Source organism: Centruroides sculpturatus, unplaced genomic scaffold, assembly GCF_000671375.1.
Source record: "Centruroides sculpturatus isolate CEXI.00-Female unplaced genomic scaffold, Cexi_2.0 scaffold511, whole genome shotgun sequence".
In the NCBI taxonomy this organism is placed as follows: domain Eukaryota; kingdom Metazoa; phylum Arthropoda; class Arachnida; order Scorpiones; family Buthidae; genus Centruroides; species Centruroides sculpturatus.
The window spans coordinates 45610-59970 of record NW_019384727.1 but is presented as its reverse complement, the minus strand read 5'-3'; the positions used below and the strand labels follow the sequence as shown (position 1 = coordinate 59970).

General features: G+C 32.5%; 1 protein-coding gene across 1 annotated transcript in view; it reads right to left on the bottom strand.

Annotated features, from left to right (window-relative positions):
- Positions 1 to 14161, bottom strand: part of LOC111628132 (1-phosphatidylinositol 4,5-bisphosphate phosphodiesterase gamma-1-like) — a 129192-nt gene extending 115031 nt beyond the window's left edge. Inside the window, exon 1 of the mRNA XM_023371857.1 lies at positions 14047 to 14161. Within this exon, the coding sequence (XP_023227625.1) occupies positions 14047 to 14141 (95 nt within the window). The 5' untranslated portion in view covers positions 14142 to 14161. The remainder of the gene's footprint in view (positions 1 to 14046) is intronic.
- Positions 14162 to 14361: the final 200 nt, after the last annotated feature.

The following is a 14361-nucleotide window of genomic DNA, read 5'->3' as shown; positions in this document are numbered from 1 at the left end:
ATTATTTAATTGCTCCTTCCTCTCTTCCTTGGCATGTTGTGAAATTTCTGATAGTTGGATAATAAACCGTTTTATTGTAATTTGTCTTTTTAAATTATTTTGAGTCGATATTAAAATTTGAAAAAGGGGGATACCTAGATCGGTAAAATATGCGAATTTCTTCCTACAACTTTGGTCGTTGTTCGGGGTACAGTTAAGATTTTAACGAAGTTCGAGTGAATACATAATTAGCAAAAAAAGTCGAAATAAAGTGATTAAACAAAAACTATTATAAATATCGTAAATAACAGTTCACAAATGCATATATAGAAATATTTTTTGAAGGGGGGGAAATGGTCTTCACAATTCGAAATCGATTGAACACACTGTGCGCGAATGCTCGTGTAAACGCGTGCCATCTATCGTAGGATAAATGTACTTCGCGGGAGTGTATTAAAAAATTAAAAAACTTTCCAAAGCTTCATGGCAATCGTACTATGCCACAAACCTTCGCTGGAGTATATTAAACAACTTCCCAAAGTTTCACAGCAATCGAATAAACAATGTGGTAATGCATGAAGGACACACACACAGACAGACATACATTCATTTTTATATATATAGATGTGCAACTTCAAGCTTTGTTTGATTCAAATACCTATCCATTTATAGAAGAATCATGAGTGTATGCAAGTATGATTCACTAGGTGGCCCGCCAGCTGATATGTACTTGAAATTGCAGCCCGCCTCCAAAATGAATTGGGCAGCCCTGGCCTAAATGATCGGGCTACAATTACACTAATTTTAAATAATTAATACAAAGTAACTCGCCACTACAGATAGACATCAGCCGCCATCTCTTAACTAAATTAATAATTATAATTTTAATAATTAATTAAATAATTTACAACCATCTGGAAGAAAAGAATTGACCCTGGGTGGGGCTTGAACCCGCAGCCTCTGCTTGCCATGCAGTGCGCTTGCCAGTTGGGCCACTCAGACCCCAAGAAAGTCTTTGCTTCCAGACATATTTAAATTTGGATATAACCTTACATGGTTAATCACAGCGCTGGCTGGGGACGACTCCTACATCCATGGCCTAAGAATAACTCCACCACAGCACTCAGCCAGCTAATGTTTAACCTGACAAGGTGTATATATATATATATATATATAAGTATAACACATCTCAAAGCCCGATGAGTATATAGAAACATCCAACAATCACCTAAATGATCAGGGTACAATTGCACTAATTTTAAATAATTAATACAAAGCAATATTCCACTAGAGGTAGACATTAGGTGCCACCTCTTAACTAATTAATAATTATAATTTTAATAATTAATTAAATAATTTAGAACCATCTGGAAGAACAGATGGTTGTAATTGTAGCCCGATCATTTAGGCAATCGTTGGATGTTTCTATATACTCATCGAGTTTTGAGATGTGTTATACTTCAACAATATTACAGTTACAAAAGTAAAAACTGTTTTGTTTTTTTGTTAAAAAAAAGGTTATAAATGTTTTTTGCAGTCTGTCAGCAAAACACATATGCAACCTTTTTTAAATTAACTGTAAACAAAACAAGATGTCTGTAAATCCCAAAATGAAGGACATTAAAATTAAACTATTAACTATTAAATTTTAATGCAATAAAGTTTTTGACAGAAATTTTATGTAATCATATAAAACAGATCTGATTATATTTTTCAAAATTCTCGCCCATCAAATACTTCATCTTAAATAAATCATTACACCAAAAATTAATATTAGTCAATTCATAATTGATAAGTCATTAATTCATCATTTTTTCAATTTTCTGTTAATTTAACTTTAAAATTTTTGCAGTGTAATATAATATATTATAATATAATTATTCTGTTTTATTATATTTTACTTTGAATTACCTTCTAGTATTTAAACTTTATAGTTTTGTTTTTAAATTTAAAGATACAATCGTGAATCTCTTTTATAATTAGGGAACAAATGATGCTAAAAAAGTACAGTATTACGGAGCCTAATTTTTTTTATTCTTTGAAAAAAATTTGAAGTTATTTAGAGTTGTATAATACAACAAATTTTTTAAATATCGATAACACATTCCAAAAATTTTTGAACTTATTTTTTAACATTTAAAGTTTTAAACAGTTGTTTGAAAATACCTGGACATTAAAAAAATAACATTAACTTAAAGTAGAAGAAATTGAACTGCTCATCTCTCAAACATTTTACACTGAAAAATGTCTCCATAGGCTAATCTTGCTCAAATGCAAAGTAATTTTCCACTTAAAGCATCTGTATGCTGAGAGGGAACTGAGCTCTGACTATAAGCAGTACTAGAATCAGATCTACTTGATAGGCAGAAATGCATAGAAGAAAGTGTAATCAAATTCCAACACAGCCAAATAAGTCAAGAAGCTGAAGTGGGTTCTTAAGCATAACTTATCTCATAAACAAAACTATGGCATGGAACTATAGCCTTTAAGGTATAAAAGGAATTCGACATCCTGTCTCAAGTATACATGCTCCTATCCGATGGGCATGAATACAGTCGACCCCCCTATAACACTATTGATAATTCTGTTTTATAAGAATTCCGTGTTGTACGAGTCACTTAGATTTTACAAATACGTGAGCCACTCACAGCCCGGCACATGTATTTGTAAAATCTAAGTGACTCGTACAACATGGAATTCATATAAAACGGAATTATCAACAGTGTTATAGGGGAGTGTACATAGCAAAGACACATCAACCTACAAGCCTAATACATACACCTGCTTGGAATTAGACAAGGCATGAAAATCACTACACAAGGATCCCAGACAGACTAAAAATGAACAATAGCAAGGGATCTAAAGACTACTCTTGACTGAAGGGACCAAGAAACTTCACTGTTCAATACTACAGTAAGAAATTCACTTTACTAGATGACAAGATGCAACAACTTAACTGTTGCACTCTTGGATAAAGGTAATCTTCTTACATTTACTATCAAGCAGAAATACTATTATGAGGTATATTTGCATCTGCAGGACATAAACTATCAAAAGACCCAGTTATACTGACCAGAAGAATGATGTTGAAAAACAACAAAGGCCTACCTTCTATCTCATACTTCAGGATTTTATCTCGACAGGCTCCATCATGCCTCTTAGTCTTTTCAAAAACATAAACCTGATTGGCCAATCAGACCAGTAGCTGAAAAATATTTTATCACTGCCAATTGAAATGGATAAAGCACTGACATCATTTATTAAATGCAACCTGATAAAACACAAAACTACATAGTCAAAGTTTCTTGATTATCCAATCTGGGATTCAACAAACTTCAAACATCAAATCTTCCAATGCATTCATTCTTTCCACTGTCCTTGACTACAAAGAATCTATACCCTTCCCTGGAGCTAGAGGCAGTATATGCTCTAACCTTGCATCTTCTTCATTCCCTAAAAAATTTGTGATACAACTCTGATCCAGAATTTCTCCACACTGTAATTTACTCTTCATATTTTGTTTTGAATAAAAAATTTTACACAATCAAAATGGGCTCCAATAGGCTTATAAGTAGCAGGCAAATTTGCCAAAATGTGCTTAACTTTTGTGAAAACACTGGTGGTGTGAATGTTCAATAGATGCATAACAGTCATCTTTCATCATACTAATGATCTATTAATAATATGGAACACCTAAAAGATATACTGAAAATTTGTTGAAAAAACAACTAAAATAACATGGAACTCACTTTACAAGCAAGTCAAGTACTTCACAAATCTGTCTAGTTCCTAGACATTTCCATCCAACTTGAAGGAAGTGCCATCAAAACGGTGGTCTACAGGGAGACCACAGCTGCAGAGTCTTACATTCATTATGAGTCCAGCAATTATTTTAGGTATAAAGTAGTCACTTTCCAATCATTGTTCCTATCTATACTTGTTGATACACACCAATCTTTTTTTAAAAAAAAGAGCTCACTTTCATCAAAGGTGCTGCACATTCATTTTGCTTTCCTGGTTGACTCATTCAAAATCTCAATGCTATTATTTGTAAAAAATTTTATACTCCAAAGACCTCCAAAAATCAATCAACAGAACTGAAAATAGCCAAGAAACTCATAATCATGGGAGTGAATTCCCCCACCTGTTTCATAAACATCTAAAAAAATCAGAAAACCAACATCATTACCATCTTCCAGCATGCTGTGTTTGACCTCATCAGAAATGAAAAAGTTCCTTATCCAAGGACCTTTGTCTAGTGTCCACAAGATATCTGTGATAAAAAATAACAAGGAATCCATCTTTCACATCAACAGCACCTATTGCACACTAAGAATTAGACTTGAAGAAAATAAGGAGGATCTCAAAAAAGCAAAGATATTTCTGATCCATAGTGCTAGCAGAGGAGTTGATCTCAAAAAACACCTTTGTTCTAGCTTGAAAAGACACAATTAGAATGTCCACAGCCAGAAATTTACCCATCAGAAGGGTGGAAGAGCTGGTTATCACAACAACCTGAAATCCAATCTTAAACAGAAAGACAGAAAAATCTGATTTAGACCTGTGGGCAAAGATAATTATATCAGTATCACACCAATGAGACTAGACTATCATGTCCCTCTTTTGTTTGTTTATGTTTATACATTTATGTTAGTTTGTGTTACTTCATTTTGTATTGTTTTACTTTATTTTACTTTATTTACTTATCATATATATTCATTATACGTATATTCATTTCGCTGTAAACTTCTGCATTCAATGTGAATTGTTCAATTCTCTACTTTAACTTAATGTTATTTCTGCAGAAAAGATTGAAATATACAGGAGCAGATTACATGATAAATGCATTAATTCTAGGGATGCTGAAGGGTTGCCTTCCGCCTGGAAATACTTAATCAAGCGAATGGACAGATCTTAATGCCTTGTTTTTAGTGTTTTTTGCATATCTTGCGGNTTTAGAAGTTAATTTTAATATAAAATTATAATGACTAATGCCATCTAGTTTCAAAAACATTGTGATGCTGAAATAAGATATCTCAGGTCATCCAGTCAAGGTCAACAGGTCGCAACCAGAGATATGTCGGGAATAACACGGGATAGGTAAATGGGTTTTTCAAAGATTTTTTGTCAAAATTCAATTTCATAATGTCTGCATTTTAAACTTTCCAACACACCACGCATTTATCAAAATTTGATTTTGCAACATTTGCATTTCCAACTTCCCAACAAGCAACACATGTGCAAATCTCGCACTAGCGCCTGTTTGTAGAAAGAGTGTCACCATTTTGTATTTTATTCTGATTTGGTTCTTGGTCCCCTGAATACCTACAAGTCTGATTATTTTGTGTGCGCAAAATTTGGGCAACTAATACTCTGTGCCAAATTGCAACTCCTGACATATACTCCTTCATACCTCTAAGGTGATAAGCTGTTGATGGCAATGCAATTTTATAAACAAGACATAGCTTTGTCAATAAGTATTTTTATTGTATGAGAAAGATTTTTGAATTTTTTTAGTTTTTATATCTTTTATGAATAAATAGTTCTTAATTTCTGGATGACCCACTTATGACCAATAAAAGCAAGATTTAAAAGTAATACTTAACATTTGCCTTTTGAAAAACTATACTGTCACTTACATTCAATGCACCGGCAGCCCATTCTAAGACAACGAACATATGCTTCTACAGATGATTCACTCTTTACTTGATCTCCCGTTAAATATCTATAAATAAAATTATTTTGATTACATATAATAATACAAATTTTTAATGTTATAATGCATTCATAAGCAGTGTATTAAAAATAAGATAATGTTTTTTATATTAGATGAACCTACATCAACAAAATTTTAAGAATATATATGTAAGTACAACAAATTTCAATGAAACATTAATATCTAATAGAAGTTTATCAATATTAATGTGTTTATCAAACTACACAATATAAAATTGAATGGAAGTAGGGAAAAATATCATTGAAATTTTAATAGGTTCTTCAAAAGTTGAAAAGAAAAAATCTCAATAAATTCTTGAAATTATATTTCTTAGAACAAATAAGTGAATATTATGAAAAATAATTTGATTTTGAAAATCAACATCAGAAAAAGTCCCTGCTAAATTATTTTTTTAAAGCTATTGCTATCAGATAAATTAATGAGCACTAAGTGTTGTAGTAAAATATTTATTGAGCATTCTCGATGTTCTTTTTATATTATCATCTACATTATTCATTGTATTTTCAATGAAAATTACAGTTCAAAACTTCTTATAGAATGCTCAAAATTGCTTCTTGTGATACCAAAAACTTTAAAAAAAAATATTAATACTGTCTATCAGCATTATTATTTTTTACTTGAAACATTATTACAAGTACTTTCAACAAATTACAGATTGTCTTCTTCAGGCATAAAATAATGGAATCTTAATGGAACCTTGCAATTTGAAATACACATTCATATTTTCCAAATGGCTAATTTAAAACGTATTGATTATACAAAATCTAAGTTCAAGTATGTTGATAATTTTGTCCAAAGCTCTTTTTTTCCACCAACTGTTTTGAGATACAAAGACAAAAAGAAGAGTCGGGTATTTGCTCAACTGTCTATTCCATATTTAGGGACAGTTACGCATCATATTGCATGCACTTTCAAGAGACATGGCATTGTACTTCCTATAAAATCACAAATTTTCCTGTGCAGATTATTATGTAATGAGAAGGATAGTATTACCTGTTTGTAAAAATCAGAGGTCTACAATTTTATATTCAGGTCACAACTATAAAATTGACTATCTGCTTTCAAGAGCATCAAGATGACATCAGAAATTACAGAACCTCTACTGACCCTGCCATAAATACTTTAGAAAATGGTTATAATGTATTATGGGTCAATGCCCCTCTACTTCAACAGTGTTCAGATTGCAAGGTTGTTTTCATATGGGAGTCACTTTACAAAACAATGCTTAGTTTGTGTAACAAACCTTCGCTCAACCTTCCAGCAATATGGTGCATGTTATACAAAAGGTCAGTGCAATAATTTTGTTCAATTAATTCTAAATTATAAATTTTTTACACCCCTTTTTTATTTCTATATTATTATTATTTTAAAAAAATTTTTTTCAATGTATTGATGCATCCTATGGAATATGTTTTAAATTCGCCATATGAAACACATTAATGTATGTTTTAAATTGTAAGGTTCCATTAAGATTCCATTATTCTATTCTATGTCTGAAAAAGACAATCTGCAGTTTGTCGAAAGTACCTCTTATAGAACCTTCTCAACTAAATCTCCAGTACATTATCACCTTTAGAACAACTAATGTTTTCATCCTTCACCTGAATCTTCAGGTCATCAGTTTGATTTACAAAATGAAGAACTTGTGATGATGTTTAAAACATTCCAATTCTAGAACAGATGACCTGATGAAGATCCAGACAATGACTGAAAACATTTAGTCATTCTAAAAGTGATAATGTACTGAAGATTTAGTTATGAAAGTTCTATAAAAGGTTTTGAACTATACTTTCCCTGCAATCTGAGGAATTGTGAATAGAATAAAAATTACATCAGGAACTATATTTCTTATTATACTTATTACAAAGAAACAAAAAAATTTTTATTAAAACATATAAATGTAAAAATGTATTCTAGAAATCAATCTTTTTCAGTCAATTTTATAATACTTTTTTAGTTTTGATGAGTTTTGCAATTTTTTATACATACAGTGTGATACTGTTTTATGCAAAGGTTGTATGTTGGCCATACCACATAATACAAAATTTTGTGTAAATTTTAACTCCATCCTAAGTAGCCCAGATAATTACCTGGACACTTACACAACTATTTACAATTAACAGGAAAGCATTAAAATATGTTTAAAGCATTTTAATTGTGTGTTTATTATAATAAATAACTGATTAAGAAATTCCAATATACTCCAGCTTTACAAAGCTTTAGCATTATTTTCCTACAGTCCTTGGCTGGTAAAGCCAAGATGTAGTAATGCTTTAAATGTGTCGAAAACTAGATAAGGTTCTAGATATTAAATAAAAACACACTTTGTGAATCCAGTAAACCTTTTTAATAACTTAAAAATGTGTTTGATCTATAGTTGATGGGTCTTCCTCAATTAAAGCACAAAAGTTAACTGAACCAAAAGTTTTTAAAAATAATGTTAAATTGTAAATATAACTTATATAAATATTTATTTACAATTTAACATTATTTTTAAATTTTATAGATATTCTCTCAGTTCAGTTAACTTTTATGCTCTAATTAAGGAAGACCCATTAACTCTAGGTCAAAAACATTTTAAGTTACTAAATTCAGAATGTGTGTTTTCATTTAACATTTGGGATAATTTTGAGAGTTAATCAGATAAAGTCAACTCAAAGGTATCTACAGAGTTAAATTCTGACATAGAGTACAAGCAAAATTTGCAATCTATCTCAACTCGTGGCAAGACAATCTATTGTAATAGTTTATGCTACATTTATACCTACTGCTTACTTTTGTATTCTATGTTTTAGTATTAATTAATCTGCAACTGAACATAATTTATTTTGTGCTTCTGTGGATCTCTTCATGTGATTCCCAGTTAGCCTCTCATAACACTGACTCATCCTTTTCTCATTATGGATTTTCCTTAATAGATGTTAAAACTACAGAGTATGCTGCAAATTTTTTCATACTCTGAAGAGACAGACACTGATACTATTGAAACAGAATATAATCTATTTCCATCCTAATTTTCAGGTTAGTGGTTATTTCATATTATTGTACCATTATTATTTTAAAAACCAGGCTCTGTCTCAAATATCTCAAGTATCTTAAATGTACCTTAAGTGTTTTTTAAATTGGTGATTTGCTTTTTGTCCTCCTATTACAATACAAATCTATGAGCACTAAGTTTTGGTTATAAGGAGGACTTATCACATCCTATTGACATTGTTGGAGTATTCACACAGAAATAGGTGAACACTGGTTTATTATAATGATGGTATGTATTTCAGACAGTCTATCTAACCTTCTTCATCCATGCTTGTTACAATTTGGTGAGTTTACAAGAGTCTAAAATACAAGCTGATTACTGTTACAAACATTCCAATTAATAATTAAAATAGTTTACAAGTACATTTTATACATACTTAAATAGTACATTCTATTAGTTGCCAAAACATAAATGTGTTCATTTTCGGTTTTACAGATTTTGTTTTGTTTACAGTTCAAACAGCAACAGAGATTGTAATTGTTGTTTAATGAATTAATTGTGAAGTAAATAAACTATGGAAACAAACAAATACAAAGTTATAAACAAGATTACATAGAAACATCTAACAATTGCCTAAATCAAGGCTGCCCAAACCCAGGTCTGCAGGCCACAAAGTAGCCCGCCAATGCATTTGAATTTGCCCACTCACAGTAATGGTTGGCTGTCACCATTCACGATTCGTGCTATCAATAATGCCAACCACCATGTGATTGGTCGATTGATCGAAGGCGAAATGAACTATGACTTGAGTCACCGCCACACCACTGTTAATACCTAACCTATGCATTTATTATACTTGTTCTATTAGTTTTGAGTCAACTTTTGTGTATTAAAATTAAATTGTTGGATGCTTCTTCAGATTGTTGTTTGAATAGTTACATATACATAAATTGATGTTCAAATAGGTAAGTGTTGAGTAATAATATTTATGCTACGATTGCATGCTACGAGATTTCGCTCAACTTACATTAGCGAAAAGGTTTTTCTACTCTACACTATGTAAAAAATAAATACTGCAGTTCTTTAACTGCATCTCATATTTCAAATTTGATATTATTATTGACATCAGCTTTGTCACCAAATATTGAAAAATTATTAGCTAGTAAGCCCCTTCATAGGTCTCATTGATGTATTTTTTATTAGGTATTATTAAAACACTAGCTTATCCGTCGCGCATTGCTGCGATCTCAGAAGAAACAAAATTCAAGCAAACTCGTAATGATAAAATTAAATTTTCATTTTATCATTTTTATTGAAACTTATTATTATTATTCNAAAGCCAACGGCCACTTTCAACCATCTGTCGATGACCGTTACAACTAAAAATAAACTTCGCTAGGTCTTACTTTCAGAGGGAGGTCTTATATTTCGCAATTCAGCAAAATCTGTGCTAGGTCTTATTTTCTGCGGATGTCTTATTTTCGGGGAAACACGGTAGTAGTTTACCATACCGAGAAATGAGCAAAGTGTGTATAGGTCTGTTGGCAGCAACATATTGATGATAGCGTCGACCATAGAAGGGTTTAGGCAGCATCCGTCCTTATTGACAATGTAGCCTAAGTATTTGATGGAATCCTTGAAGAATGCGCACTTCTCCAGTCAGATTCAGAACCCATAGTTGTGGATGTGACAGAACACCTTATGGAGATGTCAGTGATGATCGTCCACTTTGCCACTAATGACGACTATATCATCTAGATATACAAAGGCGATATGATAGTCCCGATCATGGAATCCACGATCGATTGGAAACTGCCTGGAGCCTACTTCACTCCAAATGGAAGACGTTAGAATTCGTAGAATCCATGGTGTGCTGCAATGTTGCAGAGTTTCTTGGATGTGTCCTCAAATTCCACTTGCAAATGAGTATCATAAAAGTCTATTTGTGAGAATATTCGACCACCATTGAGCATGGAGAAGATGTCTTCTGGAAGTGGTAAGGGGTGCTTGATTGAGCTGGAGAGCATTGTTGAGACCTGTTGAGTAGTCCATGCACAGTCTTAACAAACCATTAAGTTTCGTAATTACTATGATGGGAGTAGCCCATTTGTCGTAGTTGACAGGTTTGATGACTCCTATGTTCAGCAGGTGATCAAGTTCCTCTTCCACTTTCGGTCGTGAGGCACACAGAATTGATCTGGCCTTGCGTTTGACAGGTGTGACATCTGGCTTCAACATTAGCAAAGCTTTTGTTACCTTGCAGAGTCCCAGTCCTTCTCGAAAACTTCTGGAAAGTTGTGCTGCAACCATTTGACTCAATGCTCATTGTTTGACTTCTGACAGGTGCTGACATCACAGACCTTAGCAGCGAAAAATTGGAAGTGGTGCATAGCATCAATACTGACGAGGTTGAGAGTTCCTTTCTTGGCTACATAGAACAGTTCTTTGCGGACATCATTGTGACAGGAGGTGGTGCATCCCTTCCCTAAGAATGGTGGCAAAAGAGTACTTCCATCATAAGAGCTGGCTCATTCTGTACAAGACTGGAGTTTGGGTCATCTGATAGCATCGTATGTCGTTTCATCGATAATGTTAATTTCAGATCCACTGTCAAGATAAAAGTTGACTGGGTGTCCATTAACCTCAATCCTCACTTTTAGCAGTCGGCAGGCATTTACAAAATTTTGGATAATTCCTACCCTGGAGAAGCACACTTGCTTTTTCTTCTGTGGTCATCAGCATAATTTTTCTAAATGTCCTACGCAATTGCACTTTTGGCCCTTGTGTCTTATGTGTGGACAGTCTTTGTAACAATGCCACTTGCCACATTGCTTGCAAGTACTTGGTAGACAATTTACATTCTTGATCTTTTCTTCTTTAGGTGGGGGCTTGGCGTAAATGTTATTAACAAGACATTCTGTTTCTTCGTACAACTTATTTTCAGAACGCATTGCTATAAACTCTTCACAGTCATTCATCATGTTGTTGAATGTAACACTTTCTCCATTTGAGTTAAGCTTCTGGAGAATTCGAGCGCATAATGACTCATGGGCTTTCGACTTAAGTCCAGTGAGAATGATAAGACAAAAGAACCGTTCTTCCGTCTGAGCATGATAGTTATATTGTCATTGGGCTGCTCTCACTCAGTTCATGAAATGGCAGAAATCTTCACCATAGTCAACTGCAATGCGCAGACAGTCATAGCAGTCTGCGAAAATTGAATGTTTCTTGCCAAAAAGTTGCGAAGTGGTTTCCTCATAGTCAAAGTCCATAATATACTTCAGCATACAGTACTTATTGTACTCACTGAAGGCAAATGCAGAAAGTTTAGTCATAAGAAACTTGACTTTCTCCTGGTCGGCCATTTTGGGTGCAGTGCAGTCCGAAGTGAACTCAAAACAACTTATCCACTCATCGAATTTTGAGTCGTCTTCTTCATCTGGTTGAAATTCTGGTAACTGAGGGAGTGTTCCTGTGGACGATGATGACAATGAAGGTGATGAGGAAGGTGTATGTATGTAGACGAACAAATGTCTTTGATAAGTTTGTATAAAGCCTCCTCTCGGCATCGTGCGGCCTCCTGTTGTTCTGCGAGTAATGATTTTATGAGTGATTTCACTGATTGCGGGTCCATCACTGTATTCTTAATCCTAAATCCTAGTCACCACTGTTAGGATCTTAGAGTGTAAAGATCTCTAATCATAAAAATCGCTACCCTACATCTAACAAAGAATTGGTTAAAATGGTCAGACTGGACCCCGGTCATGTCCTGTTCATCTAGCTGACCCAAACAAAAGACATCCTCAAATTGTGGGCCCACACGTAGGTGTAACCTGATCAGTTCCAGATTGAAGCCCAGTCGTTAGGTTTAACACATGCAAAAACAACCGACCCAACAGCTTTAATGTAAAAATCAAGTTTGTAGAAGTTTATATTTGCAGTCTATCTATCTTCATGTTTTTACTTTGTTTTAACTGTAGAACTGAAGGTTCTTACTGTGAATGTGTACCAATATATCCAAAATAAGACAAGAAAATTTGACGACAAAAAATGAAAACTCTGATTGCAGTAGATTATAATTTTAATTATATATATTAATTTATCATCATCATCTTTGTTATAATAATATATGATATATGTTAATTACACGAAAATGGTAATGGTAGNAATGTGTGTGTGTGTGTGTGTGTGTGTGTGTGTGCAACTGTTTCAAATTTCAACTGTTCAAAAACTTTTAAAACATGGTATCAACATTTATGAAATCCAATGTTACAGAATTGCAACTACCTTTGCTTTTTTCAGTTGTTTGGAAAAGTTTACCAATGGAATGCTTTGCTGACTTGTGTTCTATTTTTTGTAAAGATTCTGTTGATGGGATGTGTAGTCCCAAAAAATGCTTATATTGTGATTAAAAAAATTAGAGATTTTTTAATCTCTTTAGCATCATCTGTTTCTTAGTTTCTCATGGGGTTGTCTAATATTTATGTAAGTGATTATCTGTTTTATAAATGGAATTTAAGAAACATAAATTTAAGCCACTGATACAGGAAACAATAGAGGGTTTAATGAACACTAAAATTACAGATTAAAACCTTAGCAAAGACTTTTGCTTGATTGATCAACTTTCTTCAAGCAAAAAAGGATTCAAAATAAAATATTTCCAAATTATATATGAATGAAACATATATAAAATAAAAGTTGGATTTTGGTATTGTTTTATGACAAAAAGAAATAACAAGTTAAGGAAGAAATATTAAGCAGAGGGAGATGACATTAAGTTTGCCAACACTGTCTTTGAAAAATTTTTCAATTTAGAATTTCTAAAGATTCTTTAATAAAAATGTCAGGAACATTTTTACCAAAGAAAATCTATAGCCTTTTTATAACAATCTTGTAATACCATAAAACAAAAATGAAAAAATGATGTTAACATTAGTAAAACAAATATCTTCTCTTTGATTCATGTAGTATCTAATGAATTTCTTGATGATAAATGAAATAATTGATAAATTAACATTACAGTAGAGCATCGATTTTCCGAAATTCAATCATCCGAAAGAATTCGTCAACAAATTTAAATTTTCGCCAGTGCTGTGGTGCTTCAATCTTTGGCTATGTCTTGGGCTACTCAAATATTTTACGTTTTTGATACTAAATTAACATCTGAANATCTTATTATTGCATAAATATTCTCTTTAATCATAATAAAATAAATTTTTATGTATTTATCTTATAAAAATATCAATCCTAATTAATTTGCATGGAATGATGCTAGAAAGTTATGTGACATTGTTATATTCAATTTTACATCTCGTTTAAATAAATATTTGTTTTCTAGAAGAAATGTACTTACTCTGAGGTAACAAAAGCATGTTCTTTAATTACTTTGATGACTTCGTAAAATTTAATTTTGCTTGTAAGAGTATGGCCATGGAACACATAAGGCATTCCGTCTGGACCATCCCAACAGTCCACTAAAAAAAAAAAAATTATTATTATTATTATTATGTTGGGTTTAGTGAGCTATACTCAGTTGATGCCAGTGGCTGTGTACTATGCCAGAGTCAAGGCATAGCAACCAAAACAAGACAAAAATTTAATAAGTGTGCCAGTGTCTATATTTAGGAATTTCCTAACAATATGGCATGTATTCAATATAGTGGCCTTC